The sequence below is a fragment of the Dermacentor albipictus genome, chromosome 9 (assembly GCF_038994185.2).
Source record: "Dermacentor albipictus isolate Rhodes 1998 colony chromosome 9, USDA_Dalb.pri_finalv2, whole genome shotgun sequence".
NCBI lineage: Eukaryota > Metazoa > Arthropoda > Arachnida > Ixodida > Ixodidae > Dermacentor > Dermacentor albipictus.
The window spans coordinates 102871324-102898367 of NC_091829.1; the positions used below are offsets into that span (position 1 = coordinate 102871324).

The window sequence follows — 27044 nt, forward strand, 5'->3', positions numbered from 1 at the left end:
AATGCCGCCATTACAGAGTTCGACAGCATAAAGGAATTTGCCGGCGTCTAAAATAGCACCCCTGGCTTCGTTAAAATCCCGCAAACAAAAAATCTCACCGATGGTCATCTCCTTCATCACAGATAAGGAAGACAATGGAAAACTCGCGTGACGTCTCTAGCGAAACAGAATCACAGGGAAGGTGTCATCTACATCACCTGATGATGATGGTGATTGTGCTTTATAGTCACAAGGACCATTTCTGGTGAAAGAACGCCGACCACTTTATGCAATGAGATGAGAATGTATGGTTCATGAAGTCGAGCATGTAACGTGCCAGTAACATCCACAGTTTTGCTGCATGTTATCTGCAGTGTAAGCTATTTTGCACCATAAAGCGTGCCTAAGGGTGTGAATCCTTTTATACCTCACACCCTTACGTTTATGGTTATGAGAGCTTGAGCCGAAGACCAATTTACACTATCGTGCAGTGATGGTGTAAATGGTCTATGGTAAATGGTGCAAATGGTTACACAAATGGTGTAAATTAGATTAGAGTGTGGGCCACCCATCTCTGTAGCAGCTGGAGTGGTTTCACTGTTGCAATAACAAATCCAAGCATTTATCGCGTGTACCATTAGATTAATTCAAACGCGAACATGTTGAAACTGGTTTCAAATTTGCGCTTGCATTTGTAACGGCAGCTTGCTGCAAGCTTCAATCCTGTCCATTTGCAACGGCAGCCTACTTAGAAGCCGTATACAGGAGCGCATAACATTGCAATGCCATGCCATGACGCGTAACCGGCGTTGTGATCAATTATCTTTTATTCCTGTTCGTATTTCAATTTGCTTTGACGGCACGTACCAGCTTCCGCAACGCCCTTCCTTGCTTCCCCTCTGCGCTTAAGCACATGTGGACTCACTTGAACGAATTAACCCACAACTTTCTTCATCAGAATGTGTAGGGGCGCCAGAGGATACGTCGTTAAATGTCACCAGCGACCTGCAGATACTGTTGCTGCTTACCTCCAACGAAGAAGGTAGTAAAAATCCGACCCACTGCAGAGCCTGCGGTCTCTGTGGTATCCGCCGTCACGTAGCCATACGCGATTGCTAGAGGCCCAGCGGACAAGAAAGTGAGCAGGAAGAAGCCTATAGAAAGAAAACAATATGCAACATATTTGCACGGGCGTATGACACAAAACTCGTAATCATCACACATTATCACCATCACTTTTCTCCGGCTTACCAACCTCATCTCGCAGCACCAGTGACCTTTTTGGCACTGTAGAAGTGAAATATTCTGAACCAACTCAATTTGTTTTTCTCCTTAACGTCAATTTCAACAGAATTTTCCAGGCGTCCAAATCAAGGTAGCAATTAATAATGAGACACGTTGGGCTTGTTAGAGTTAACTGTTACAGCTAGACATGCGTTGGTATCGGGGCTCCATGTGGGGGTACGCCAAGGACCGACTTGCTCTGTGCAATAATAATAATAATAATAATAATAATAATAATAATAATAATAATAATAATAATAATAATAATAATAATAATATATTGCCCTCAAAAATAAAAGCAACATAATTAGGCCGGTCAAAGCATCAGTTGGCTTGTAGGACCGTCCTATCGATATGATGCACATGACCAAAAAGCAAATACATAAACTGCTGGGACTTGTAGAATAAAGAAATAACAGCAATAACAAAAAAATGGAAAAGAACAGGATAACATTTGGTTATTCGGCTTAAAACAAAGGAAGTTTAAGAAGTAAGCATTATGACGCAAAAATGTTGTTGAGGTTAATTTCACCATAGCTGCTTTAATTTTTAATAATAATAATAATAATAAGTTCATTTCCCATAAAAAAGAATGTACGATGCTGCAGGTAAAAGCTACACGAGCAAACGGCAGCTTGACAGGGGCGCGCAGCCCCCCTACGGGGCGGCAGTAAAAAAAAAAGGTTACAATAAGGAAATCAACGGTGAAAACATAGACAGGCACAGATATGCATTCAAGGACTGAACACAAATATCAAACAATGAGAAAGTTTAGATACCTTGTACATAGCGTTGCCCTATTTCAGTTTTAGGTATTTTTAAAATGTCAGCGGTACTTGTAACTATTCGAGAGAGTGGGCAGGGTGAATGACTGCGCGCAACCATAGGCGCGACATCGACGTCCCGAAAAAAGTCCGTAAAGAGCGCATAGAACGTACCGGCCGAGCGCAACGGGTAGGAGATGAAAGCGTAGTGGATGGCGACCCACAGCACGCTGAACAGGGCGTGGTGAAGGAAGTCGAAGACAAAGTGGGCGAAGATGAACTCGGCCCCCGAGATTCCCGTCATGAGCTGCACGTCTCGGGCTCCACTCAGCCGCTCGGCCACCGGAAACGAGGAGTACGCGGCGAAGGCCAACGAGTAGGTGAGAGCGAAGAAGAACATCCACTCTAGCAAAGCGACGAAGTGTGAGGCAACAACGGCCACAGCCTTTTGCAGATCTTCCGATGGCAGGTAAGCGATGGTGACGTCGATCAGCGCCGTCGGTTGGGCCGTCAGAACTCGCAGCCGAGCAGTGTCCACCAGGTTGACCACGACGGGAAGTGCGACGGCGCTCGTAGGGTTGGCCATCATTCGTATCCTGCGCGGACGCGAGTTCAGATGTGTGCTCAGGCACGACCCAAGGAAAAGGGGGGGGGGGGCAGGGGGGCTCGCCCCCTCGAAAGAAAGACACATACCCCCCGCCCCCTTTCCCGCCTACGCCACCACTTCTCACACACATGCATAAAGAACCGTCAAATCAATGTTCAGAGATGACAGCCATTCGGCGGTCAACATTTTACTGCCTTTTTCAGTCCTTTTCGATGGCTGTAGTTATAGGCGTCTCCTGAAATGTGAAGCCCAGTTTCCGCATCAATTCGGTGCCCGCGCGATTAATTCGAGAGGCACTCAGTTGTCAGCGTCTATTCAAAGGTCACGCGCATCGTTGTTGTTTCGTTAGTTCAACCGTCTTCGTTTAGACTGATCCAGGGACCAGGCAAGGGATTCGGTTTGTGGTCAGTTGGTCTGTATGCACGTGGAAAGAGATAACGCCAATTGAGTTTAACTTTTACTTTTGCTTCAATATTTCCTCGAGTAACGGCTACCGCGACGCTGACAGATTCTCGCAACCATATCGCCGTGATATGCGTAAATAAGGTGGAAAATAAGATAATGCGGCACAGCGTCCATCATCAAACCCTGCAATAACCCTTGAACGTATAGGCAATATGACTGTGACCCGTTTACTCGTTTGGTTTTTCCCTAATTGTACAGCTCTTTTCGTGCAAAATTGGCAACTGGAAACAAGAGTCGCAAGGATTTGAGAAATTAAGCGATCTACTAAGGGAGAGAGCCAAGGCAACAGCCAAACAGAAAGGAAAAGCGAAAATTAACAATATTACCCGTCGTTTATACAAAATATTTATGGACCAACGTCTTATTTAAAATCGAAATAGAGAAAACGCCGCCGCAAGTGGAAGTCAACCCCGTGTGTTCTGAATGACGCTTCTACAGTTATCATTCGAACCGCCTAACGTAGCCACTTCTCTGCTTTGCTTGTGCAGGTGTGTTTCTAACCTTCCGGGGTGAGCGCTGTATGTCTGTAATCGCAGCTTCCTGCGCCATACGTGGTTGTCCGCGACTGGCGGCCACGCATCGTTACAAACTTGCCAAATAACAAAACGAGTCGGTTGTGGCACTTAACTTGTTAAAGCAGTAAACGAAAGATCCATAAGAACTGCGATTGTGCCGCAAATATACGTTTCTCTATGATTCTTCCAGAGCTAATTCTACAAACGCTACTATAGTCGGATAAACTTATGTCTGCAATGAAACCCGGTCCACGCCCTCATAACCGCCAAATTCAATTATTAGCGCATACTTTTATACCTTTTCACTCGCCTATTATAGTGGAATGGCGAATGCATAATTCTCTATTGAATAAAAATAACATGCTTGCTTCGCTACAACTATTTGTTGTGAAGTTTCACTTCAGTTGGGCAGTGAAGTTTCATGAGTATGACGGGTGCAGCAGTGAAATAAACTGCACCGCACACTTTTGAAGATTGAAATGCTCAAACTCCATACATTTTGTTCATGTCTGTTGCACAGCTCATTGGTTCCGCCGATGAAGACTCTTCAGGAACAGTAGACGCTCTGGAGGTATCAAGTGCGACGCCTTTTTGAAGGGGCCGCATGACGACCATTTTGTTTGCTTCTGTGATTGGCTGGTGGAGTAAACAAACTTCGCGCGGTCATTGGGCTTTGTTGCAAACTGCTGTTTCTTTTTTAAGTTCTATTCTACTAAAGTAATCTTTATTTTACACTTTCGCTTCTTTGCTTTTTCTTGGCAGTGTTCTTCCTGCGCTTCTTTGCTGCGCGAGTCCATGTGACGTGGTTCTTTGTTTGTCAAGTAAAGGAGAGGTGTATCGCATAGGCGTACCCGTAGAATACATCTTATTTCACTTTTTTTTTGCGGGTTTAGGTGTTTCTATGGCGAATGGTGGGCGTTATTAACATTTGTACTAGTAATGGAACCCCCTTCATTTGCATGGAAAAGTTACCTCGGATTGCCCCCCCCCCCCCACCCCCCCGTAAAAGTATCCTGGGTACGTGCCTGCATGTGGTATAGAAAAGGTGGCCTCTGCGATGTACACTTTCGATTCCGCAAATGTTTTCGATGCTAGTGCTTAGCGAAAGCATAGCCCTGGAGATGTGTTTCTCTTGACTGCACGAAATAAGGGTTGTTAGAGATGAGCAGCGCCATTCTATCGACTTCCAGCAAACTGTCGCCCGCCGTCACATCTACGTCACGGCAAGACGAAATTGTTGCTCACTCGAAAACATATAGGGTTTTTCTATATTTGTTTTTTTATGCTACACCAAATTGCCTAATAATTGACTGTGGCTGATAGCACATTTCTAATCCTTGAGATAAATAACTTGTTGAGGCGGCCATTACTTGTACGAGAAATCAAACATTCCTAATTCAATAATTAACATAAAGACATTATTTGCTGTTCTAATGATTTAAATTCATCATCATCATCATCAGCCTGGTTACGCCCACTGCAGGGCAAACGCCTCTCCCGTACTTCTCACTACACCGGTCATGTAATAATTGTGGCCATGTTGTCCCTGCAATCTTCTTAATCTCATCCGCCTGCCCTAACTTTCTGCCACTCCCAGCCACGCTTCCCTTCCTTTGGAATCCAGTCCGTAACCCTTAATGATCAGCGGTTATCTTCCCTCCCCATTACATGTCCTGCCCATGCCGATTTCTTTGTATTGATTTCAACTAACATGTCATTAACTCCCGTTAGTTCCCTCACCCAATCTACTCTTTACTTATCCCTTAATGTTACAACCATCCTTCTTCTTTCCATGGCTAGTTGCATCGTCCTCAATTTAAATAGAACTCTTTTCGTAAGCCTCCAGGTTTCTGCCCCGTACGTGAGTACTGGTAAGACACAGCTGTTAACACTTTTCTCTTGATAGATAATGGCAACCTGCTGTTCATGATCTGAGAATGCCTGCCAAACGCACCCCAACCCATTCTCAATTTTCTGATTATTTCAGTCGCATGATCCCGATTGGCGGTCACTACCTGTCAGAAGTAGACGTATTCCCTTACCAATTCCTGTGCCTCGCTACCTATCGTAAACTGCTGTTCTCTTCCCGAGACTGTTAAACATTACTTTAGTTTTCTGCAGATCCATTTTTATACCCACCCTTTTGCTTTGCCTCACTTACATTGCTCACATTATTTACATTGCTCACGTATTGTTGCGATATCAATTACACGGACACTTCAGGCGCATTTCTGCCGTCGCCGTGGTGTTCCCTATCAAGTGCAAACACGATAACAGCGTCGCCGCACGCCGTACGCTGTATGTGCGAGTAAAAAATCTGCGAGGCTTTTTTTACAATTTTACAAGGCAATCGCGGCTCAGTCTCGCACGCGCGACGGAGGAAGGCAGGGCGGGAGCACACTGACTTCTATGGCGCACAAGGCACGGGGGGGGGGGGGGGGGTCTGTTTTGCTCCGTCGGCTGCTGCTTACGGCGCGGCCGCGTGGGCAGCGTTTCGTGAAAGCGATCTGCGACATGCGCAAACTGCGAGCCCGCGCCCTCCTCGTCTTCACACCGATCTGTGATGTGGACAAGTATGCCACGCCGACTGTCGGGAGCTTCTAATGCACTGTGCCTTCGACGTTTAGTTCGCGTTGAAACGAGAGACAGCACAAAAAAGGCAATTCTCTCGTTGCTGCTGCCGCGTTTCCTCATTCCACCGTCTTGACAGCGAGTTTCTGCGGTCATCGAGCGAGATTTTTCTTTGTTTACCTGTGTGCGAGTGACACCGCACTTGTCAACTGAGTTAGTAAGCGAACGTTTGCATCTTTATACGGCCGATAACACTAATATCTTCACTTTGACGAGCTATTTACTAATTTGCTATCGCTATCGATACTTCGTCTTTCGGGCGAGTCTGCCATTTTTCAGTTAACGAAATATAGGAGTATGCAAGGCACAGCTACTTGGAACAAATCCTCATGACTACGCCCGGATCGACATATTCGAGAGTTGTAGAATTGGGGACTCAAGACTCTGAGTCCGAGTTGTGTAGGCTGCTCAGAGTTTTACACGAGCAGCTGAGTTTGGGAAATGGGTCAAATACAGACAGCGTTTCGTCGAGTGCGCGCGACGTCGAAGTACAGAAAAAGGTTGTTTGAACGCAAAAAATATTTTTTTGTGTGTGAAAGTGAAAACGAACAGAATGTATTTTTGAGCAAAAACGACAAACAATAAAACGTAATAAACGTAATCACTGCGTTAGTACAACAAGTTAGCTATGCTGTTTTAAAATTTAAAAAATTAATTAGTTTTACGTGCCAAAAGCAGTTTCTGAATATGAGCACGCCGTAGTGGAGGACTCCGAACATTTCGACCACCTGGGGTTCTTTAACGTGGAGTTGAATCTAAGTACACGGGTGTATTCGCCCCCACCGAAATGTGCTGCCATGGCCGGGATTCAATCCCGCGACCTCGTGCTCAGCAGCCTAACACCATAGCCACTGAACACATGCTGTTTTAGACACAACACTGCTTGGGGAGCCTCGCTAGTCTCCGATTTCTGGGTCTTGAATCAACGCGAAAGGAAGAACTCAACGCTGGCTTGGGCTCTGCGCATGCATACTTCCAGCCCGAAATTTTTCGAGGTTGCCAAGGCACTTGGGTACCCAATTCTAGAACTCTACATTAACTTCCGAAAGGTCTGGCAAGATGCGTTGGCGTTCAAGTTACACTTTTTAAAAGAAAACGCTGTTTAATATGCACTAAAACACAAGTGTAACTGCACAGCAAATGCATGTCGTGGTACACATGGAAAATCAATAGCTCGAAACTGTAGTAGCCCTGGGTTGTGGATACAAATTTGCCGTAATGTAACTCATTGAAATCTAATTGGCCGTAATTATCCTAATTATTCAAATCAGCAGTTTCAGTTCTCCGAAGAGTAATGGCCGCATAATCAAGTAATTTAAATCAAGGTTTAAAATTGTGTTATCTACCACAGACAATATTTTAAAATTTCGTCCAACTGACAACAACACGCTTCATAGTTCCGTGTGTAAAAAAAAAAAAAACCGCTGGCACACTTTCTGCTTTCATGCATGACCTGCGGAGTCTTCACGCTGGTTTTCGATGCTGCATGTGAAGCAAGGGCTTCACGGCAGTGTAGGCAACATGCTCATCTTGTTTCCTTTTTTTTCGAGAGTTAGCTTTTTATACAATTAGTTTTTAAAAGAAAATCCGCATTTCAAACAGAGGTGGACGTGGATGACCTTCTCCATCTCCTCGCCGAGTGTCCATTTGTTTACTGCAACGCCTATAAAAAGCACTCGCTCTTTAAAAAAACTAAAAAAATATTGTTTGTCTTCTTTCACTATAGCAGCTTCGTTTTGATAAGCGCGAAAGGGCATGGCTTGCTCACGACGAATAATTATTTGGGACCGCGAACGCGTTTTTAGCCTTGATGAGTGTAACTACTTCTTGGATTTGGTGTGAGGGTATGGCTAGTTTATATACGGTGCGCTTCGACATTTCTAAGTGTTTTAGGCATTTCCACGGCTCAAAAAATAATAATTTCGCGAATGGAATGAGAAACACCTTCCGGGTGGTTGCGACGAACATTTTTCTCGTAATGCTTTCCCAGAAAAAGAAATGTTAATGCCTTGTGAATCCCTTGAAATATAGTACGTAGTATACCTTGTTTCTGCTTGTCAGAAGTAAGTGACAGGCAATGGGTGATGTGTAGGCAAAATTGAAAGTGGGTAGCTTTATTGAGCTTTCTTCAATGGGTTGCGCATGCTAGCATTCTGAGATGTTTAGACTGTTTTTGCGAGTGCACCAAATACTGCCTTTTTCTCGGGCAGAAAAACAAGTTGCATTAGGATTAGATGTAGCAAAAATAGGAGAGAGGATATACGGCAAATATGTGTAGCAAGTTTTATTCCTCTGGCATGCACACTCCACTCGAGAAAAAATAAATATTCCAAAGTGTAATAACTGCCGCTATCAGTTATGCTTCCAAGATTAGATAGCTTATTTTACATCAAGTTCTTCTTTGCTGGGAAGCGGTGCGAGGGGGGGGGGGGGGGTCATTTTTGGTGCAGTGAGTGACAAGGCCACAACGTTCCTGGCTTGAATACAAGTTTAGCAAGGTTTTACCAAACACTCGTTTTCCTTCTCTCTTTTAGCGTTATACGAGATTCGATGCAGGTTGCCCGGGCATCCGCGGCGAACAACAAAAGGCACCTAGTTTCTCCGTGTTGAAATGCATAGGCAATGTATAGGTAACGTGCAAACGCAGTGGCGAGGTTTGCGGGCAAATTACGACCTCAGCAGTGTGTTGTGTATGCAGGTTAGCTAGAGGGTTCGAACTGTTTTAGGAACAACGCCAAACTCAGCCTCCAACCCTAGTCACACTGCAAGCGGTGACCAGATCCCGTTTAGGTTAAAGGAAAAGGGAAAAGTATGGCCTCACAAAGTAAAATGTTTGTCGATGAATTATTTCAACTAAAACATTTTTTTACAACACGCCCGAAAATTTATACGCTCTATAAAGTTTCACTCGGACCAGTTGTATAAGGGAAAGTTTAAAATTTTATTACCTAACTACAGGCAACTGAAGTTTTTATTGAAACTGCCTAAAGAAACAGTTTCGATGGAAATATGGTTCTGATTCTGCAAAGTCACGTAAGTCTGCTAGCTTCTTTTTCTATAACATTACCAATGCCTCATGAACAACTAATGAAAGAGATTAGCTGGGCGATTTGCATTACAAGGATGTAAAGCCATGTGAACCAAATGAATGGCCAAAATCTTGCTTTTTTATCATGCAGCTTGGTATTTTTTATAACAGCCTATCAACGGGACACAATGGGTGCATAGAAGAAAGAGCACAACATCCGGTGGTGATTTCAGTTTCGTATTGCCACACCGCAGTCCGCCAATATCAATTCTGGAAAAACTCGTCAGGTGTGTACATAGATGGATAACAGTTTCCCCAATAGACCTTTCACTGGCGTACGCGTTTCATATTTTGCAGCATTTTGGTTTGCAAGAAAGTTTGAGAAGCATGAAAATGCAACAGAATTTGCGACAACACTATAGTCCGTCAAGAGGGAAAATTTGAAAGAAAAAAAGGAAGACGTCGGGAGAGGGAAGAAGGAAAGGTTCAAGTGTAAGATGCATAATTTCTCGTGGCTACGTGTGATAAGTTGAAAGCGACATCAGTAACTACGTATGCCGATAACATAAGAGGGTCGGCGCCGGGTTCAATATGATGCAAGGTGACCTATTGCTTAGACAACGTTGGAACAGCAGAGGACAACAACGACTACAGATAATTGCGCATGTTGGGCAACGACAAAGTGTATGACCTGAATTGTATCATCAACGGCCAAAAAAAAAAAACATTCGGGCATTTGCCAGCCGGACCTTAATAGCTTTTGCAATCACGTTGTCAGTAATTTTGCTTTGCACAGAAACGACATGTGAATTTTTCAACTAGTCTAAGAGTCATGCTATACTTTCAATGCTCACTATACTTCCGGACAACTTTCTGAGGCTGTGAAGCCAAGGCTACAGGGGCGGAAGCTTCTGCACATGGTTGCAATGCCAAGTAGTTCGCCAACGTTTGAAAGTGTTTTTGCTTGCTCGTAACAGACGCTGAATGGACGGAGCTACCACGTGACGCTTTCGCGTTCGCGCAGACGCGGAAAGGAAAAGCCGCTGAATAAGTAAACCTTTGCATTCAGTGGTTTGTTTCGTCTTCTTAAAGCAAAAGCTTTACTAACGTCGTCGAGCACAGTGTCGCCGTCGCCGTGAATTTGACCTTCGTTTGACCCCAGCTGCGCCGTAGCCTTGAGAACGCATCACTTGACAAGACGCATGCGCTCTCCACAGCTGGGTCCGCACCTCGCAACGTCACTCGCCGCGCGCCTGGCTTCGAGCAAAGCTCCTTAAACTTCGTAAAGTGGCGACATGCTTTGAAGAATGCCGCCTCTTCGTCGCGCGCTCTGGCCGAGGCCGCGTCGCTATTGTCCCAATAGCATCACGTGGGCCCTCGCGCCGGCTTCGTTTGTTTACAGTCGTGATTCAACGCAATTTTCACTTGAGAAGAGTGCCGCCTCCTCCTCGCGCGCTCTGGCCCAGGCCGATGCCTCATCCCTATTGGCCTAATAGCATCACTTGGGTGCGCCGCGCCGGCTTTGCTTGTTTACAGTCACGGAGGAAGGAAACTCAGGAGAGGCCCTGACGTCACTCTTTGTGAAGCTAAAGTGAAGACAGAAGTTGGCGTTGCTCATGGCATTGCTCCGCCTATCAGGCCAGCTCTCCTCTCTTGTTTACATTTATCGAGAAACCACGCGGCGCTGCGCGCAACCGTGGTGCTCGGATGCGCGCGCTCAGCATCAATACTAAACAATCGTTAGCACGTTAGCATGAGTCTTCCAAAGAGAGAAATATTTCCCGCGGATGTTCCTTCGTCCGTTGCCATTGTTGTGGTGCGGTACATTGCGTACAGCGTTGCATGCGCGTTCATTTCATGAACTGTAGTTCCTCGTGTCCCACCTGGCCATAGCGAAATCCGGGATAGCATGGTCCAGCTAACGCAGGGCAACAAAACACGGAGACCAACGTGAACCTCCCCGCACAGCGCCTTTGCCACGGTACGAAACCTACGGAGCAACACGTGTGAGCGCAAAGAACCAAAACAAAGCCGCCATTGCGGTCCGAAAGGCGTGGCCGCCATGGCGAATATATAAAAAAAATATGAAAAAAAGAGCGAAACCTTCTACGTCATTTCCTCCACGAATTTCTCCTAGCGCGCGGAGGGGGTAGGGCCTCTCCTCAGTTTCGTTCCTCTATGTTTACAGTCGTGCTTCACCGCCATTTTCGCTTGAGAAGAGTGCCGCTTCCTCCTCGCGCGCTCTGACCGAGGCCGACGCCGCATCGCTGTTGGCCTAATAGCATCACGTGGGACCTCGCGCCGGCTTCGTTTGTTCAGAGTCGTGCTCCAGCGCCATTTTCGCTTGAGCAGCGTCTACGGAGCGAGGAGGAACGCATGTTGGCGCCGTTGCTGCGCTCGAGCGGTGTAGGCGGCGCAGCCTCGAGGAGGGAGCGTGAAAGAGAGGAAAGCGGGGCCGTCTTCTCCGAGCGTTGGGTGGGAGCTGCAGGGTTTGAGTCGTCGTCACCAAGCTACTTCTGACCACCCCGCGGATATCGCCCGGCGAACTGCTTCACTGGGGAGGATTCGGCACGGAACATGCGCCGCACCGCCGAGATGAATGTAGCGACCGTGTTCACGCCCTGTCCGTTTGTGCTTCGAGGTTGCGCATGTTCGCGGCGTGTCTTTGCATGTCCAGCACATGCGCTTTTCCTGTGGCACAAGAGGCGTGGCACTGTCGAACGATGCGTGTCTACCCCAGCCTAATCACAGTCATGTATAGCAAGCGACCTAGGCACACACGTCAAACCTGGCTTAACGATGACTGTATACCTAAATATTATAATTACAGCTAAATCAGACGTTAACCAAGCGTCGTTTCGCTTGGTTAACTTCTGATTTAACTGTAATTATTATCCAGGGTGAGCTGAGGTAAGCAGCAGCCAATCTTTAATTGTTGCTAATAAGGTGTTGAAGTTTTGTCTTTTGCAGCCTAAACTAACGTAATTTAAAATGCGGGACTCTTCTCAGAAGCGCTCTCATTCTTGCGCACTTTTCCTCCGTAGCCTTCCCTTCATAGCCATAGAAGTTGTCCGCGAGTATAATAACTTCTGTCTAGCGTTTGACAGTGCGCAAAGACACTGAACTCTCGCGAGAAGTTGAGGGCAGCGTAAATGTTTTGCATGAAGTGATGTGAGTTTCACCACTACAAATGTAATAATGTAAAAATGTGACTGGCGCCACAATGCCTTCGGGAAATTATACGAAGAAGGAAGAACGTGCGCTGGGTGTAGAGATGTTTGCCTTATTGGAAAGTTTTTCAATGTAGAGCAGATGGTGATAAATCATGAGACAATATATAAAAGAAGAGTAGAAACACGACGACATGGGATGGACGAAAAATAGTAAAATCTGTAGTAGCATCGACGTGGAGGAAAATGAAGGCAACGGCTGCTTGCCATGGACAGGCCATTGCCTACGAAGCCAAGCGGGCGCGTTGCTCATATCCCGCACGGCTCCCTCGAGGCCCAGGGGAGATTGATCCATTGAGGAATATCCGTAAGCAAGGGCTTTCGGTTCAGTAAAAATATACTGTTTGTTGTGGCTCGTCGCCATCACTTATTTGCAAGCCACAAGATTTGTGCTCACAGACACGGGACATGGCAGACGATAAGCGCAACGCTTCGAATGAAAAGCGTGAAACCATCGCCATGGATGACAATGATCAAACAACGCCTGCACCACAGCGTGACATGGCTGCTCTTGCGCTGATGTTACCCCAAAACTGGCCAGAGGACCCCCAATTTCGGATCGCTCAAGTAAAGAGCCAGTTCGCCATTGCGCCAGTCACGTGCCAGACTGAAAAATTTAACCATCTCCTATCCTCGCTGCCACTCGAGATTACCATTGAGTTGCGAGACTTGATCCTTCCACTCCCATCTACACACCCTTTAAACATCCTTACGAATGACCTCATCAAACGCAAAAAGACTCGGAACAGTGACGGCTGCAGCAGCTTCTTCGAGCTGAAGAGCTTGGGGATTGCGAACATTCGCAGCTCTTGTGCTGTTTTGAACAGCTCCTAGGACACAAGGCAACCACATTCGATCAATATTTGCTTCGATAATCGTTGAACCATGCAGACCATGCATCAGAACCATGGTTCTGGTGACTGCTAGCAGTTTGTCCGTGCCTCAGTTCGCCCACCTTGCCGACTCCGTCATGGACGCATCAGGTCCCGCGGTTTCACTAGCGGAACGTTCAGATGCATCCACTGTGCCACTTTTGCCATTCCTGCAAAGCGCGCGGGATCAATACCCCGAGGAGATCTTGAAACTGCCCGACTAGACCGCCGCCATATCTACTCGACGCGCGGCCGCTCTTCCTCGTGCAACTGCTCGCCTTCCTCATGACGGCAAGGCACATGGTGATATCATCATACCATCAGTAACGCAATAACGGCACCCTGTAGTTTTCAGGCAAACTCCTCGCAGCACCACTAGAAGTGGCGAGTGAGGCTGGGGCTGAAGTCAGCCGCCTATTCTTCGTGACTGAAAATACCATAGGCTTGCGTTTTCTCATCGATGCTGGTGCGGAAGTAAGTGTCATCCGATCCTCAGCTGCGATTCGCAAGCGCCGGCAAGTCCAATCAAGACTACAGGCTGCCAATAAGACCCCCATTGTGTCGTGGGCAACAACCAATGGGCAACAAGCACAATCCCTCAACATCAGCCTCCGCAGGACATTCCAATTGATATTTGCAATTGCTGATGTTGCCTACCCCGTCTTCGGTGTGGGTTTTCTCTGCCACTACACTGCTTTAGTTGACATGCACCGCAACACCTCGTTGATGCTACGACACACCTTTCTGTGCTGGATAGAGTCTCGCAAGTGCCACTTCTAACAGTCAACAGCTTATTGCCGACGTCATGCCACATAAAATTTGTTGAGCAATTATCACCTCTTCTTCGACCAGCCAACTTCCTTTTGCAGTTGAAACATGACGTCACTCACCATATCATAAAACCATCCCGCGCTTCCATGCTCACGCTCGTCGTTTACCACCTAATCGCTGCAAGAACGTACGCAGCGAATTAGATCACATACCTGAACTCGGTATCCTGCAGCCTTCCTCAAGCCCTTGCTCATCTCCACTGCACATGGTGCTAGCTCCTGGAGACTGGCGGTCGTGCGGAGATTACCGTATGCTCAGCAATGCTACCATGTACCAGACCATTACCTACTTCCGCACATTGCAGGTTTCTCTGCACCACTGCATGGAGCAGCAATATTCTCGAAGATCGACCTGGTGAAGGCTTACCATCAAGTTGAGCAGAGTAACTGGTTGTGCTTGTTAGACCTAATGAAAGACTACAGCGTGTGAACCGACGGAGACAAATGAGGCACACGAAGTACGCAGACACAGTGCTGACTTTCAACAAAAATGTTTATTTTGCAGGTGCACAGCTAGCTTTCAAGCGAACACTTGGCCAAAAAAAAAACAAGATCAAACATGCGCAAAGCACTTGGTTATACCGATATCACATCCTGGTATTCCAATCCAGGTAGGTCAGCTCTTTTTCCCAAAGGGCTATCGAGGGAAAAGTGACATGGTTATTTCCCGCACATGAAATTGTGGCGGTCTGGATAATTTCGCAAGTCCTAATTTGCTCATAGATATAATCTTGCGTTGGTTCAAGAAAGGTTTTTACCGACATTCGCTACAATGCCCGCCTAGATGACTTTGAATCGTGTTGCCAAAATAGTTTTGGCGTTTCCTTAGCCAATCATTTCCTAAGCACTGGAAAAATAATTTTTTTTTTTGGAAAGTCAGCGTTGTTTCTGTGCACTTTGTATGCCTCTTTTGTCTCCGTCGGTTGCTACACTGTACTTATCACCAAATTCCTGTAAAACCAGCGGATATTCACAAGAGGGCAACCGGCATGCCATTTGGGCTCTTGGAGTGCGTGCCCATGCCTTTCTGCCTTCTCAATGCTGCAGAAATTTTTCAACGATTCATCGACACAGTGAGAAGACGACTGTCTTTGTTTCGCGTACACTGACTATTTGTTTGGTTAGTCGCGACGCAGAACAACACAGTCAACACCTGCGCGAACTCTTTCAACGGCTAGCCGAATACGGCCTTATCACCAATAAGGTGAAATGCGAGTTCGACGCGCTCGAGATGGACTTCATCGTTCATCGTGTCGACAAGAATGGCATCCGTTCCTTACCATTAAAATTCCAGGCCATACAAGATTTTCCTCAGCCATCTTTCATTCTCAAACTACGCGGCTTTGTCGACCACGTGAATTCTACAACCGCTCCATCCCTCACTGCGGCGCCTTTCTCTTGACCCTAACGGACATACTCCAGGGCAACAAATAGGAAACTGAACTCACGTGGTCCTCAGACGCACTAAACGGTTGATACCATTGTTAGATACGGGACCTTTTCCTGAGCCTCCTTCGAGTTCACCAGACCACATCGAATTGTGCCACACCTAAGTAAGGAACGCAGAAGCACATTTACCACGTTCCCGAGACGCAGCCCGTCCAAACAAGTTAGCGTCCCCCACCTCGTGCGCTGCATCTGGAGCTATTCACTGCTTGATTCTTCCCTAAAGTGTAGCGAGAGCCTGGCACTGTTCCAGGTACGTGGGTCCCGAGGCAAGACGGCTGTAATACACCGTGAAACACTGGCAGCAATCCCTCCATCCGCCTTCGTGACGGCAGTTGCAGACCGGGAAAGCAATACCGGGGACAAGTAATCCCACGGACAAATGGAGCCCAAGGAGTGACGCTCTGAGCCGAATGGGACGTACACTCGCGCGGGCGCCTACCATTGGCCGAAAATGACGACACCTGAGCGTGCTCGCCGATCGGCCAAAAATGTCGACACCTGAGTAGGCTCGCTGATTGGCCGAACGGGACGTGACTTCGACACACCGAAGGGGTTAAAAACCAGCGACCGGGAGCAGCAGGGGAGCATTCCTTCATTATTCTCTTTCGAGCTTCTTGCCACGGGCCGCAGCGTCCGAGTTGCTGCCGGCCCGTAATGACTTTTTGACTGTCAAGTTATTTGTACTCTCACTGTAAATTATGTAAATAAACCTCCAGTTTTCATCTCAAAGGCCTCCTCAACCTCGGCCATCTCCCGCACCCAACGGCAAGGTTCAAAATGTAGGGGACAGCAATAGGGATTGTCATCCAGATCCAACACCATCAAAGGTAAGCTGTCTCAGGCAACCCTTCTCGTCCATCCGAGACCAGGAGCCCCACTTTGCCGCATGAGTGATTCGTCCTATGCTGCAGTGGAAGCGGTGCTTCAACAATTCGTGGATAATGTCTGGCAACCCCTTGCCTTCTTTTTGCAGAAGCTTTCACCCACGGACACCTGCTACGGCGCATTCGCGAGAGAGCTCCTCGGAGTGTGCATGGCTGTACGTCTCTTCAGACACTTCATGGGGGGCCGAGACCTCCACATTAAGGCAAACCACAAACCTTTTACCTTCGCCGTCCGGTCAAATTCTATTAAGTTTTCATCACGGAAAACACGTCATCTCGCCTACATCGCGGAGTTCACGGTGGATATAGGTCAAGTGCACGGAAAGGACAATGCCGCAGCGGACGCGTGCTCGCGCTGTGCCTCTTCATCACTGCAGACAACAACCCGGTTAGATCGACTTCTCCGCACTTGCTGCACAGCTACAAAACAGCACAGAGATAACTGCGCTTCGTGGAAAACCTGGTGCCTTACATAGGCGCAAAGACCGCTTTGCACCTTGTGCCGTCCCTATTCTTTGTGATGTCTCCACGTGCAACCCCCGTCCAGTCTTTACACTCAATTACCGGGTAACGTTTTCGAATCCCTTCATAAAATATCCCACCCTGGAATACGAGCCACGCAACATCTGGGGACAAAACGTGTTGTCTGGAGGGTACTCACCAAGGATGTGTGTGCCTGGGAGAGCGGTTGTCATTTATACCCACAATCGAAGGTTCATCAACACACAAAGGCAGCTTTCGGCTCGTTTACTCCACCACCTAAACGATTCTACAAGGTACGCATTGACATTGTGGGGCCGCGGACGCCCTCAGACGGGAACATCTACGTCCTAACCTGCACAGATCACCTTACCCAATAGCAAGCTTTCCTTCTGCCTGACGTCTGTACTGAAACTACGGCAAACGCGTTCGATTTCGCGATACAGCGTACCATTTACTATTACAGCCGATAGAGGACGCCAGTTTGAATCGACACTATTCGATAACCTCCTGACCCTCCTAGGCATACGCAGAAGGACATATCGCCCCATCGCCAATGGTCTTTCACGTTTTTACCCCTACATCAAGACTTCACTCTGAGGGCAGCCTGACCCCACTCACTGGTCTGCATCAGTGTCACTGGTTATGCTGAGTCTTCGGGCTACACCGAAGCAGTATCTGCGCTGTACGCCTGCCGAGATGCTTTTGGAGCAGCACTACGCCTTCCGGGCGAGTTCTTCTATCCTACCCTTTCATCGCCATGCTCACCAGGTTGTGAGCTTTAATCTGAACACTTTGTGCTCCTGAACTATGCTGCCAGCGCCGCAGCACATCGCGCATTCCCAGAGCTGGCGACGACCATCTCGTTTTGGACGCTGCTATCACCCACACTGCGGCGTTTAGCACTGCCTTGAAACATGTTTTTCTAAGCAAAAGCATCAAATGTTCCATTGAACGAAAAAGCCAGCGTCTGTAGCAGTGAAACGGCGCCTAAATTATCACTGGATACGGCGTGACGCCATGTGCGCGTCTCGACGAAGCAGAACGAGCGAGGAAAGGGCACACCTGCTTGGCTTTGGCGGGCCAGGTGTTGTGTGAAAGGAGAGGGCATCTCCGGCGGGCAACGCCACGTCAACCTCGCTCACGGAAGCCTTTGTTATCCGCACAAGCTCTCCCTGCGTACTATGCCTCGACAATACCCACGAAGACATAACTATATAAAAAAGGAAATAAATTCGAAAGGAAGAACGGCGGTAGCGTGTTTCAAATCTACGACTTCTGGCCTCTACTCGGCTCCAAAGCCGATCTGACTTACCCACTGGGCGAAACGTGGCCCTACGCACTAGCTTTAGGACATCGTGCTACTTGTGCCAAAGTTTCTATGCGAAACCCGACATCACGAAAGCGGTGACCTCATAACCACCGCGGCTTACTCGGGAGCGTCCCCATTAGATTCTATGGCAGTTGGGCAAGGTGGTGTGACGTCATGGATCGAAGTTCACCGGCCTTGTTCTGTCGAGGATGCGTTGGCCAAGTGTCTCAACGCGCTGGCTTTCCCGCGTGGAGGACCAGTTGGCCACAGCTCCAAGGACACTCAGTGGCTTTTAAGTCGACATTACTGCTTTCGCATTCACAACTTATAAGAGGTGCTTAGGTGGCCTCGGATGTATCGCTAGTCATGTATCTTTTGAAACCATTTGCACATGTAAACCATTTATTTCTGCATTGGCCTAGAGCACTGAAACTATGTGTGATAAATGAAAAAAAATTTAATCCTGCACACTCCTCACTATAGTTCCAGAGCTGCTGTTTCGATGTCTCATAGATGCGCACTCGCAGGCTGCGTCACACTATCTATCACCTGTTCGGTTTTTTAAAAAAATGCTTGCCTAATGTCGCGTCGTATTTCAGAGAGCAGAATGGCAACAGATACGAAGTCAAGCTTCCCTAGCATGACTAGAACGTATGTGAACGCTTCTGCAACACGGATGACGAACGCGTACGGTATATGATGCTGGGATTGGAAGTGTCTCATGTGTCAAGTGCGCGGTTCTGCGTACAAAAGGAGAGATTCCTTGATAAATGAGGAGTTGTTGGTCAGTGTTGGCAAGTTATTTTCTTGTGCGTCGTCCCTGTACCATTGTTAGCTCATCCTTCGTAAACCTGTGCGTTCGTTCTGGTTCGCGCTGTGTGAATCCATACCGACCAGCACGAGTCTATGTACTTGTGCTCAAACCGGAATAAAGATTAGTCCTTCTTGCGGTTCAAACGATGTTCTTTACATGGATTCGCCATTATTTCCCCTTTTCCGCCGTAATAAGAATGATGCAACGAAACCTAGTAGCAAACACAGCATCACAAGTGGGAAGGCTCCGTCGAGAACGATGCCACCTGTCTCGGTATAAGACGTAGCCCTGTACAGCTCTTTTAGGCTTCGTGCGTCATGCAAGATCGCCTTGAGATTTGTAATTTTGTTTTTTCCTAGTCTTTTCTTACTGTGCCTTAGGGACGACTTCTTCGAAAAAAAAGTACTGTAACCGCATTCGACGGCATAAATCGGGTCAATATACTCACGCATTCCCTTTGAATTCCACGATCATGGCGTACTCCTTGAGGTAACCTGAGAAGTCTTGGTCGATGATTTCCTGGAGCTCCTTCCGCACGTCTTTTGTGGTGGTGAGCACGCGGCCGCCTTGTGATTCCACGAGTACCCGCAGGTTTCGACTTACGTTGGTGGCCGGTGACTCACCAACCAGCACGGTGGATCCCGGGAAATGGACGTCCATATTTACTGCGATTTCGACGGTCCCGCCTTGACTCTGGCTCTGCACCAACTGACGGCTTGCTTGCCCATGTCCCGAACTCCACGTCAACAACACCAGCAATAAGAGTGGGACAAGGCCAAACGCTACCAGGAGATCCCAGCTCCGCAAGAGGCTCAGAAACCGCTTTCTGAAGAGGGCTCCAAAAGATCTGGCCATCGCGCGCCGTTTCGTGATTGGTTTGCAGACACCTTCGATGTCTTTTCCTGCGAGTTAGGAGCAGTATTCACTCATTCATTGATTCATTCATTTATTTCAAGTACCGTAAGTATAATTGACACGACAGAGAAGAGTGGTTTGTACGAGACAATGTGTCAAACATTTCACAGTTCCAGCTTTTGCAGTATTAGGTATGATAGAAAGAAAATTGCAATTTATGCGCAAACGTCCACATGTACAAGCTAAAATGCAAAACAATGTTCATTTCTCTGCTGTACAGTGTCAGCCAGGACATTCAAAAAAGCGTGGTGGTTTCGAATAGTTGCAGCTGATGCGCTCGCTGATTCGACTCGTTGGATGCGCGTGGCAGGTAAGAATTAGAAAATGAAGGAGCCTGGACAGCGACTTTATCGCCGTGATCTAGTATATCAAAGACGTACTCCGGAGGAAGGATTACTCACCTACGTAAATCAATGGGATAGCACAACACGAGAAAGGCTTAGACGAGATAATGCGTGGTAGTATACGCTAAACGTATGTCCTATTACGGTGAGACTTTATAAAATAGAGATACATACTGGCACTGCGATCGCTGTTAAAAAGTATAGAACGAATAGGGTCATTCGAACCATTTCAAGTGAAACCAATACTTTGACTATGGAAGCTCCTATTGTATTTAGTTTTAGTCAGAACTTGGAAACATTTTGTGAAGCAATAAAACTTGAAATTTAGTGGATTAACCTCACAAATGCTGATCACCATTTCCCATCAGCGAAAATGAAAACAGCATTTTCCCTGCATATTTTGCAATGGAGAGTACATTGGTGCAAAGAAGACTGATTTGATAACCTAGTAAAAATCGAATAGTACAGTAAATACTTAATTCGTAATTTATTTACTGATCTATTTGCGACTAAAGTCTGTTTACTGCATATAAAAACACTAGTATGGTCTCAACATGTGTTTTAGAGCCCCTAATTAAGAGTTTTGGAGCATCAACTGTAGCTTATAAAAAATGACACGGTGTGCTTCCTGGTGTTAAACTGGCTTGAAATAAATCCCAAACCAAAGGTACAAGTAAGCAATTTGAAGAATTTCAGATAAGAGCTTTATAGCCTTAAAACATTTCAGCACAAACACACAGCAACACAAGAACATATTTCGAAATTAGTTCCATTGTCTGTATTGGTTACGACAGAAATTCCGATAAACTACATAAATTTTGTGAATGCAACAAAATTGTCTAATGAGGAGCACCTGTGTCGGTATGCGTGCGTCGCTAACGTGGCTTGCTAATTCGGAATTATAGCAGTACAACTCCCCAGAAAGTGCGAAAAGCATCCTCTAAAGCCGAGACCACACATACGCTTGCGGACGCGCGCCAGCTCGCGTTCACGTGCCCACGCATGCGCAGACGGTGCGACATGGCTCGTACGCGTCAAAACGCGGCGTGATCTCAGGGAACACCTCCGCTCTGTTATCACACGCTCGGCCTGCCTCGCGTCGGCGCGCCTGGCCAGCCTGGCCACACGGCTATGGCTTGGTACATGCAACTCTCAGTGAGGCCTATTTATGTCATGCAAGAAAGTGCTTCTTTTCGATTTTTCAATGATATAACAGCTCTCAAAACAAAAAAAATTACGGTTACAAATATTGAGGCTTCATCGTGGTACAGAAAGGCTTTCTTCTGCTAGATTTTGTTTGCTAGACCGGAAGTACATTTTCCCGCAGGGACCAATCACAAGGTGCTGCTTCCTAAACATCCAATAGGTTGTAACTTTTGGCGCCAGTTTCGATAGCAACGCAATCGATTCGCGTGCAAGTTGGTTCTTTATTCGGTGCGCGTACTACACAAGAATGGCAGCAGCGGAAGATATATACATCGATAACGAGAGCCTAATCTCCGCTGTAGAGGCACGGCTGTCTTTGTGGCTCTCTCGCCACAGGGACCACAAAAATCCACAGAAGAAAGCTGCCTTGTGGAGGGAAGTGGAGCTGCCTTGTGGAGGAAGTTCTGCCCAGTGTGCAAGGGAAGCTTGCTTGAATTCTGCGCTGCTGCTTGAGAAATTTTCGTAAAATGGAACTACTCTTTTGCACAGACGGTGTCACCGCCGTACAAAAAGGGTGGTTCGCGACAAACTCCGCCGAAGAGCGGAGCGGGAGCCGAAGAAGAGAGCGAATGTACGTGGCCCTTCTTCGAGCTCCTGATGTTTCTCCGCAACACAATGGAAACGAGAGCGTAAGTTTAATGGCGTGTTATTTTGTCGCTTAGAGGAGGACAACTCGTGCATCGCCTCACTATGTAAAACTGTCCTATTGGACTGCCGTTGTTGCGAGATTCACAATTTCATAAAAACTACGTGGATGATGATCAACGTAGTGTTATTCGGTCCGCAAAACTAAGACGAATTTCTAGCTCGCATGTAGTTTATAAGCATGGCGAACCATGCATTTCAATGGTTGCCAAGAAATTCAAACCACCATCCGAAGCCTTCTAACATGATTTCTTCCATATGGTGCTTTTCACTCAGCCCAGTAGCTCTAGCGAATGCCCACATTCAGTCCATTGGTGCTAAAGCTGCAACATTGTAATCAGTCGCGCAGACTCTTGGAAATCTCCTGAATTTCACACCTAGTGTGGAGAATCTCATTTGACTCGCTTCCCTAGCCAAATTTTTTTCTACGACAAGCCAATCTTTTAAAGTGTGATGAATTCCATGTATTTTGTAACATCGGCTGCTAATGGATCAATTAACTTCAATGGATGGGACCTGTGGCTATAGCTAGTTTGTAAAGCTTATATTTTCATCAAATGGCACTGTAATATTTCTTTAGCATGCATAAAATAATTCAGTGTACCAATTTCAGATAAAAATGTTACTGCACACAGCACATTTCTAAATATTCAAAGACTTGGACTACTCTAACATTGCATTTGCCAGCAGTGTAATATGGCTTATTTATGGGATAACAAACATTAGTTCTAAACATTAACTGTATTCAGTAAGGGAAGAGTCTTGTGTTCACTGAAATGTAGAATGTGCTACTATACGGAATGGCAATGTAAACTAGAATAAAAGTAAATGATGATGCTAAAGTGTTATGTGTATCCATGTGTTATTGATATCTTTGGGTGACCACTTCAGATAAGGAGCACTTATACAATTTAGTTAATGAACTTTATTTTCACATTGCTTTTTGCATCATTTGAAATATTTACAGCCAAAAGTATCTACAACGAACATTTCTTTCTTCAAATGTATCAGCACATCAGGGAACTTCCAAATGCTGAGCCAGCAGGAACCTGTCGCAGCAAGCCATAACCTGGAGGAAGCGCCCACTGCTGCAGAGCTCTTTGACGACATGTGCCACTTTGGCAATGAGGAGCACGTGCGTGTACGAGTTGGAGGGGCAGGAGGAGGAGGAGGTGATGGTGACAGAGGTGTCGGCGCCACCAGTGGCAACGCCTGCACCTCGTGCACAGGCATCTTCAGTGACGTCGTCCGGCACGCCTACGAGCAGGAAAAGAAAGGTAAATGCAGACGATTTGTTGGCGCAGCAGCTTCAGCGTGTCACCAGTGCTCTCGAAACAACAAAGCCGACAGATCACATCGAGCTGTTTGCAATGTGACTTGTTCCACTCATGAAACGAGTGAGAACGGAAAGACAAGCGGACATCTATTTAAAGATTTTGAATGTCATTAAGGAATTAACTGATTATTTTTTTTTCTTTTTGTCATACTCGGCACCTTCTCACTGCAGCTTCAGAGTGCCGATCGCACATCGCAAAGAAAAGAAACAAAGGAGCAATGTTTATGCTATCTGTTCATCTTGCTCGTCGATGTGCTGTCTGCACCATGAAGGCACAGTGATACTACAAACCAGCACATCAAGGCAGCATGTTTTCCGAGTATGTTTGTTTTCTTACTTTTGTATACATACGTTTACTTTTAAATTTAATGTGTTGTCGACCGTGCAATAATCTTCGCAATAGCCAAGTTATGGAAACCAAGAAAATGTCAGCAGGTTGCTCATACTGCATTCCACCAGGTACTCATAATATTATTCTTTATTTTCTTTTTCAATGTGTTCAATTCTATATTGCAGTATGTTGATCTCTCACCTCTCATATATTCACTCTTTATGTTCCGTCTTTTATTCTGATGCTGCATACTTTAACACATGGACATACTTTTTACATGGATGCTTGTCACTGATACTTCATAAATTTTTTTTAGTTTTCATGTGTTCACTTTGCACTTATTCATGTGCTTTTGATATTTATTGCTTACTTTTATTTTTTTGTTTCTAGTGGTCCTTACATAATGTGATACATTTTAACTGGTCAATGATTGCATGTGCCTTTCACCTGTGCAGTACTCTTTTTGATAGCCCAGTTGTGGAAACCAAGAAAAATGTGTACCTCCAGATACTCGTACAACTATAGTTATCATATTGAATTGTGTATCACTGTACTTTGATGCCTAATCTCTTATATGCTTGCGTTTATGTCCTGTTTGTTACTGCTTTATTGTGATGCTTCATTATGCATTTTGAACACGCTAGCTGCTTGTCACTGATACTTTTATTTCAAAAAATTAATTATGGGGTTTTACGTGCCAAAACCACTTTCCGATTATGAGGCACGCTGTAGTGGAGGACTCCAGAAATTTTGACCACCTGGGGTTCTTTAACGTGCACCTAAAGGTAAGTACACAGGTGTTTTCGCATTTTGCCCCCATAGAAATGTGCACGCTATAGCCGGGATTCGATCCCGCAGCCTCATGCTCAGCAGCCCAAAAACATAGCCACTGAGCAACCACGGTAGGTACTTTTATTTCGGCTTTCTATGTTCTGGATAAGTTTTCATGTGTTCAATGTGCACTGGTCAGTGTTCAACTTTCATTTTCCCATTCCTAGTCATCCGTACATGATGTGATACATTATAGCTTTTCAATGCATGCACGTGCCTTTCACCTGTGCAATACTCTTCTTGACAGCCAAGTTGTGGAAACCAAGAATGCCTACCTCCAGATACTCGTATGGCTGTTTTTACCATAGTCATTTGTGTATTACTGTACTTTGATGCCTCACCTCTCATTTGTTTGCTTTTTATGTCCTGTTTTTTACTGCTTTACGCTGCATTCTCCATTCTTTAACATGCACGTTGCTTACCAATGATATTTTTTTGTCGTTGTTCTGTGTTCAATTTGCACTTATTTATAGGCGCTTTTATTTTCCTATTTGAAGCCCTCCTGACATAATGTGATATGTTCTACCTCATCAATGCTTGCACATGCAATACTCTTTGCAACAGCATAGTTGTGGCCTGCCACTTCAGGCAAACTGCAATGGAGCGAATGGGGAGTAACAGTTGGATTCGCGGCAGCTTGGCTGGCCAGAACGACCCTGCCTGTCGAGCCAGCAGTAGCTGGGTATGCTTAAATAAATGCCGTATTTTTTTGTGCTTGTAAATAAAATGTTTACGGTTTCGATAGTCATGAATACCGAAGTTCAAGTCTATTTCTACTCCACATCAAACATCCAGTTAACATTAAGTAAGCGCACTACACACTTCACAACATGGATGAACAAAGTAACACAAACATTTTTTTCTTGCACAGGTGCCACAAAATTGATACGTAAACAGCATGATTGGTAGGCCACAGTGAACAACAATTATGAATGACTGGTATGAAGTCAGATTATGTGGCTTTTGCTCTTTCGAGGAAATGCTCACCATCATTGCAGCTGGTAGAACTGCTGCTCACGTAGACGCTTCAAAGCGCCTTCTTTGGAAACACCTGGTTGGTGCCATTGCCAAGGAACTTCACCTACATTGCTGAAAAAATAGGCTGCGAAGAGGTTCCTGGCATGTGCAGCTTCACTGTCGTAATTCTTTAATCGTGTTGACTGAAGCGAGGAAAACTGCTGCATTCTGTCGTCTCCCAACGCAGCTTGGATGCTTTCACGCCAGCGTCCTCCTACCATGTTTCCAAACTTGTCCTCTTGATCTCTGTAATTGTCAGACTGTGGATTGAGGACAGTTAGGAAGTTATGCAAGACACAGGGAGCCTTGGCAACAAAGTCCACGTTTGTGGGGAGCAAGTTAATGGTCCGCAGTAGGATCCGCCACCTTGCTGCTGTGATCCCGAACGCGTTTTCAGCACACCATCTGTCGGAATATAGCAAATGAACATTGAAATTCAAACTTCAGAAACATTTATTTTAAAAAATGGTTAGAAGAACCTGTTCCCTTAGTGTGCCTTTTTGAGAAGACATGTTTACAGTAATGATACAAACAGACTGCAAGAAATCCAGTGTCAGAAGTACTATACGTCTATTTTTCTTGCGGTATATTAATTCCTTGCGCAGTACTTGTGCACTTTAAAGGAACACCAGAGAGAAGCTCTGAAGCAGTTCAGATTGTTCAAGTATTCTTCAAGACCTCTACTTGCATTGATTTTGCAATAAAAGGTTGATTATTAAAAGAGAGAATGACTGTCAGTGTCTCATTTTTGAATTTCACAATCTCAGTGCACCATACCTTGCTCGGCGCAACCTGTAGTTAAAGACTCTTCTTTCATCCTCAAGGTGCTTTGAAGGAAATGGGCGCACGAAGTCTTTTCTTAACTGAAAAGCTTCATCCCAAACGAAGACGTGGGGTACAGCTGTTGTAGTCCGTGGGAGGAGGCCAAGTGAGGGTATGTTGAGGTCTCCATTGACAAGGGCCTTGCCAAATTCAGAGTGTTTAAATACGCCTCCGTCGCTCACGCGACCTTCAGCCCCCACATGAACAAGCACATACTTGCAACTGCTGTCAACGACAGCCATGAGGACAATGGAATATGTTCCCTGAAATAAAGCATGCATGAGGACAATTGAATATGTTCCCTGAATTAAAGCATCAGAGCAAGTGTCGACATTCACATGCAAACAGCAAATATACGGCCACTGTCAGGCAATTCGAGTGACCTGTTTAGCAAGCAAGGCTTGGTAATATTGTCACCTGCGTACTATCGTATAAGAAAGTTTGCTGAAATGG

At 46.1% G+C, this 27044-nt stretch overlaps 1 protein-coding gene across 2 annotated transcripts in view; it reads right to left on the minus strand.

The window, feature by feature from the left end:
• The window catches only part of LOC135896813 (phospholipid-transporting ATPase ABCA3-like), a 335034-nt gene that overhangs the window by 118433 nt on the left and 189557 nt on the right, over positions 1–27044 (minus strand). For both annotated transcript variants that reach the window (XM_070525172.1, XM_070525173.1), the window contains exons 16-18: positions 19593–20046; positions 2202–2623; positions 1008–1133 (exon numbers count right to left, since the gene is read on the minus strand). In XM_070525172.1, coding sequence (XP_070381273.1) covers positions 1008–1133; positions 2202–2623; positions 19593–20046 — 1002 coding nt within the window. The remainder of the gene's footprint in view (positions 1–1007; positions 1134–2201; positions 2624–19592; positions 20047–27044) is intronic.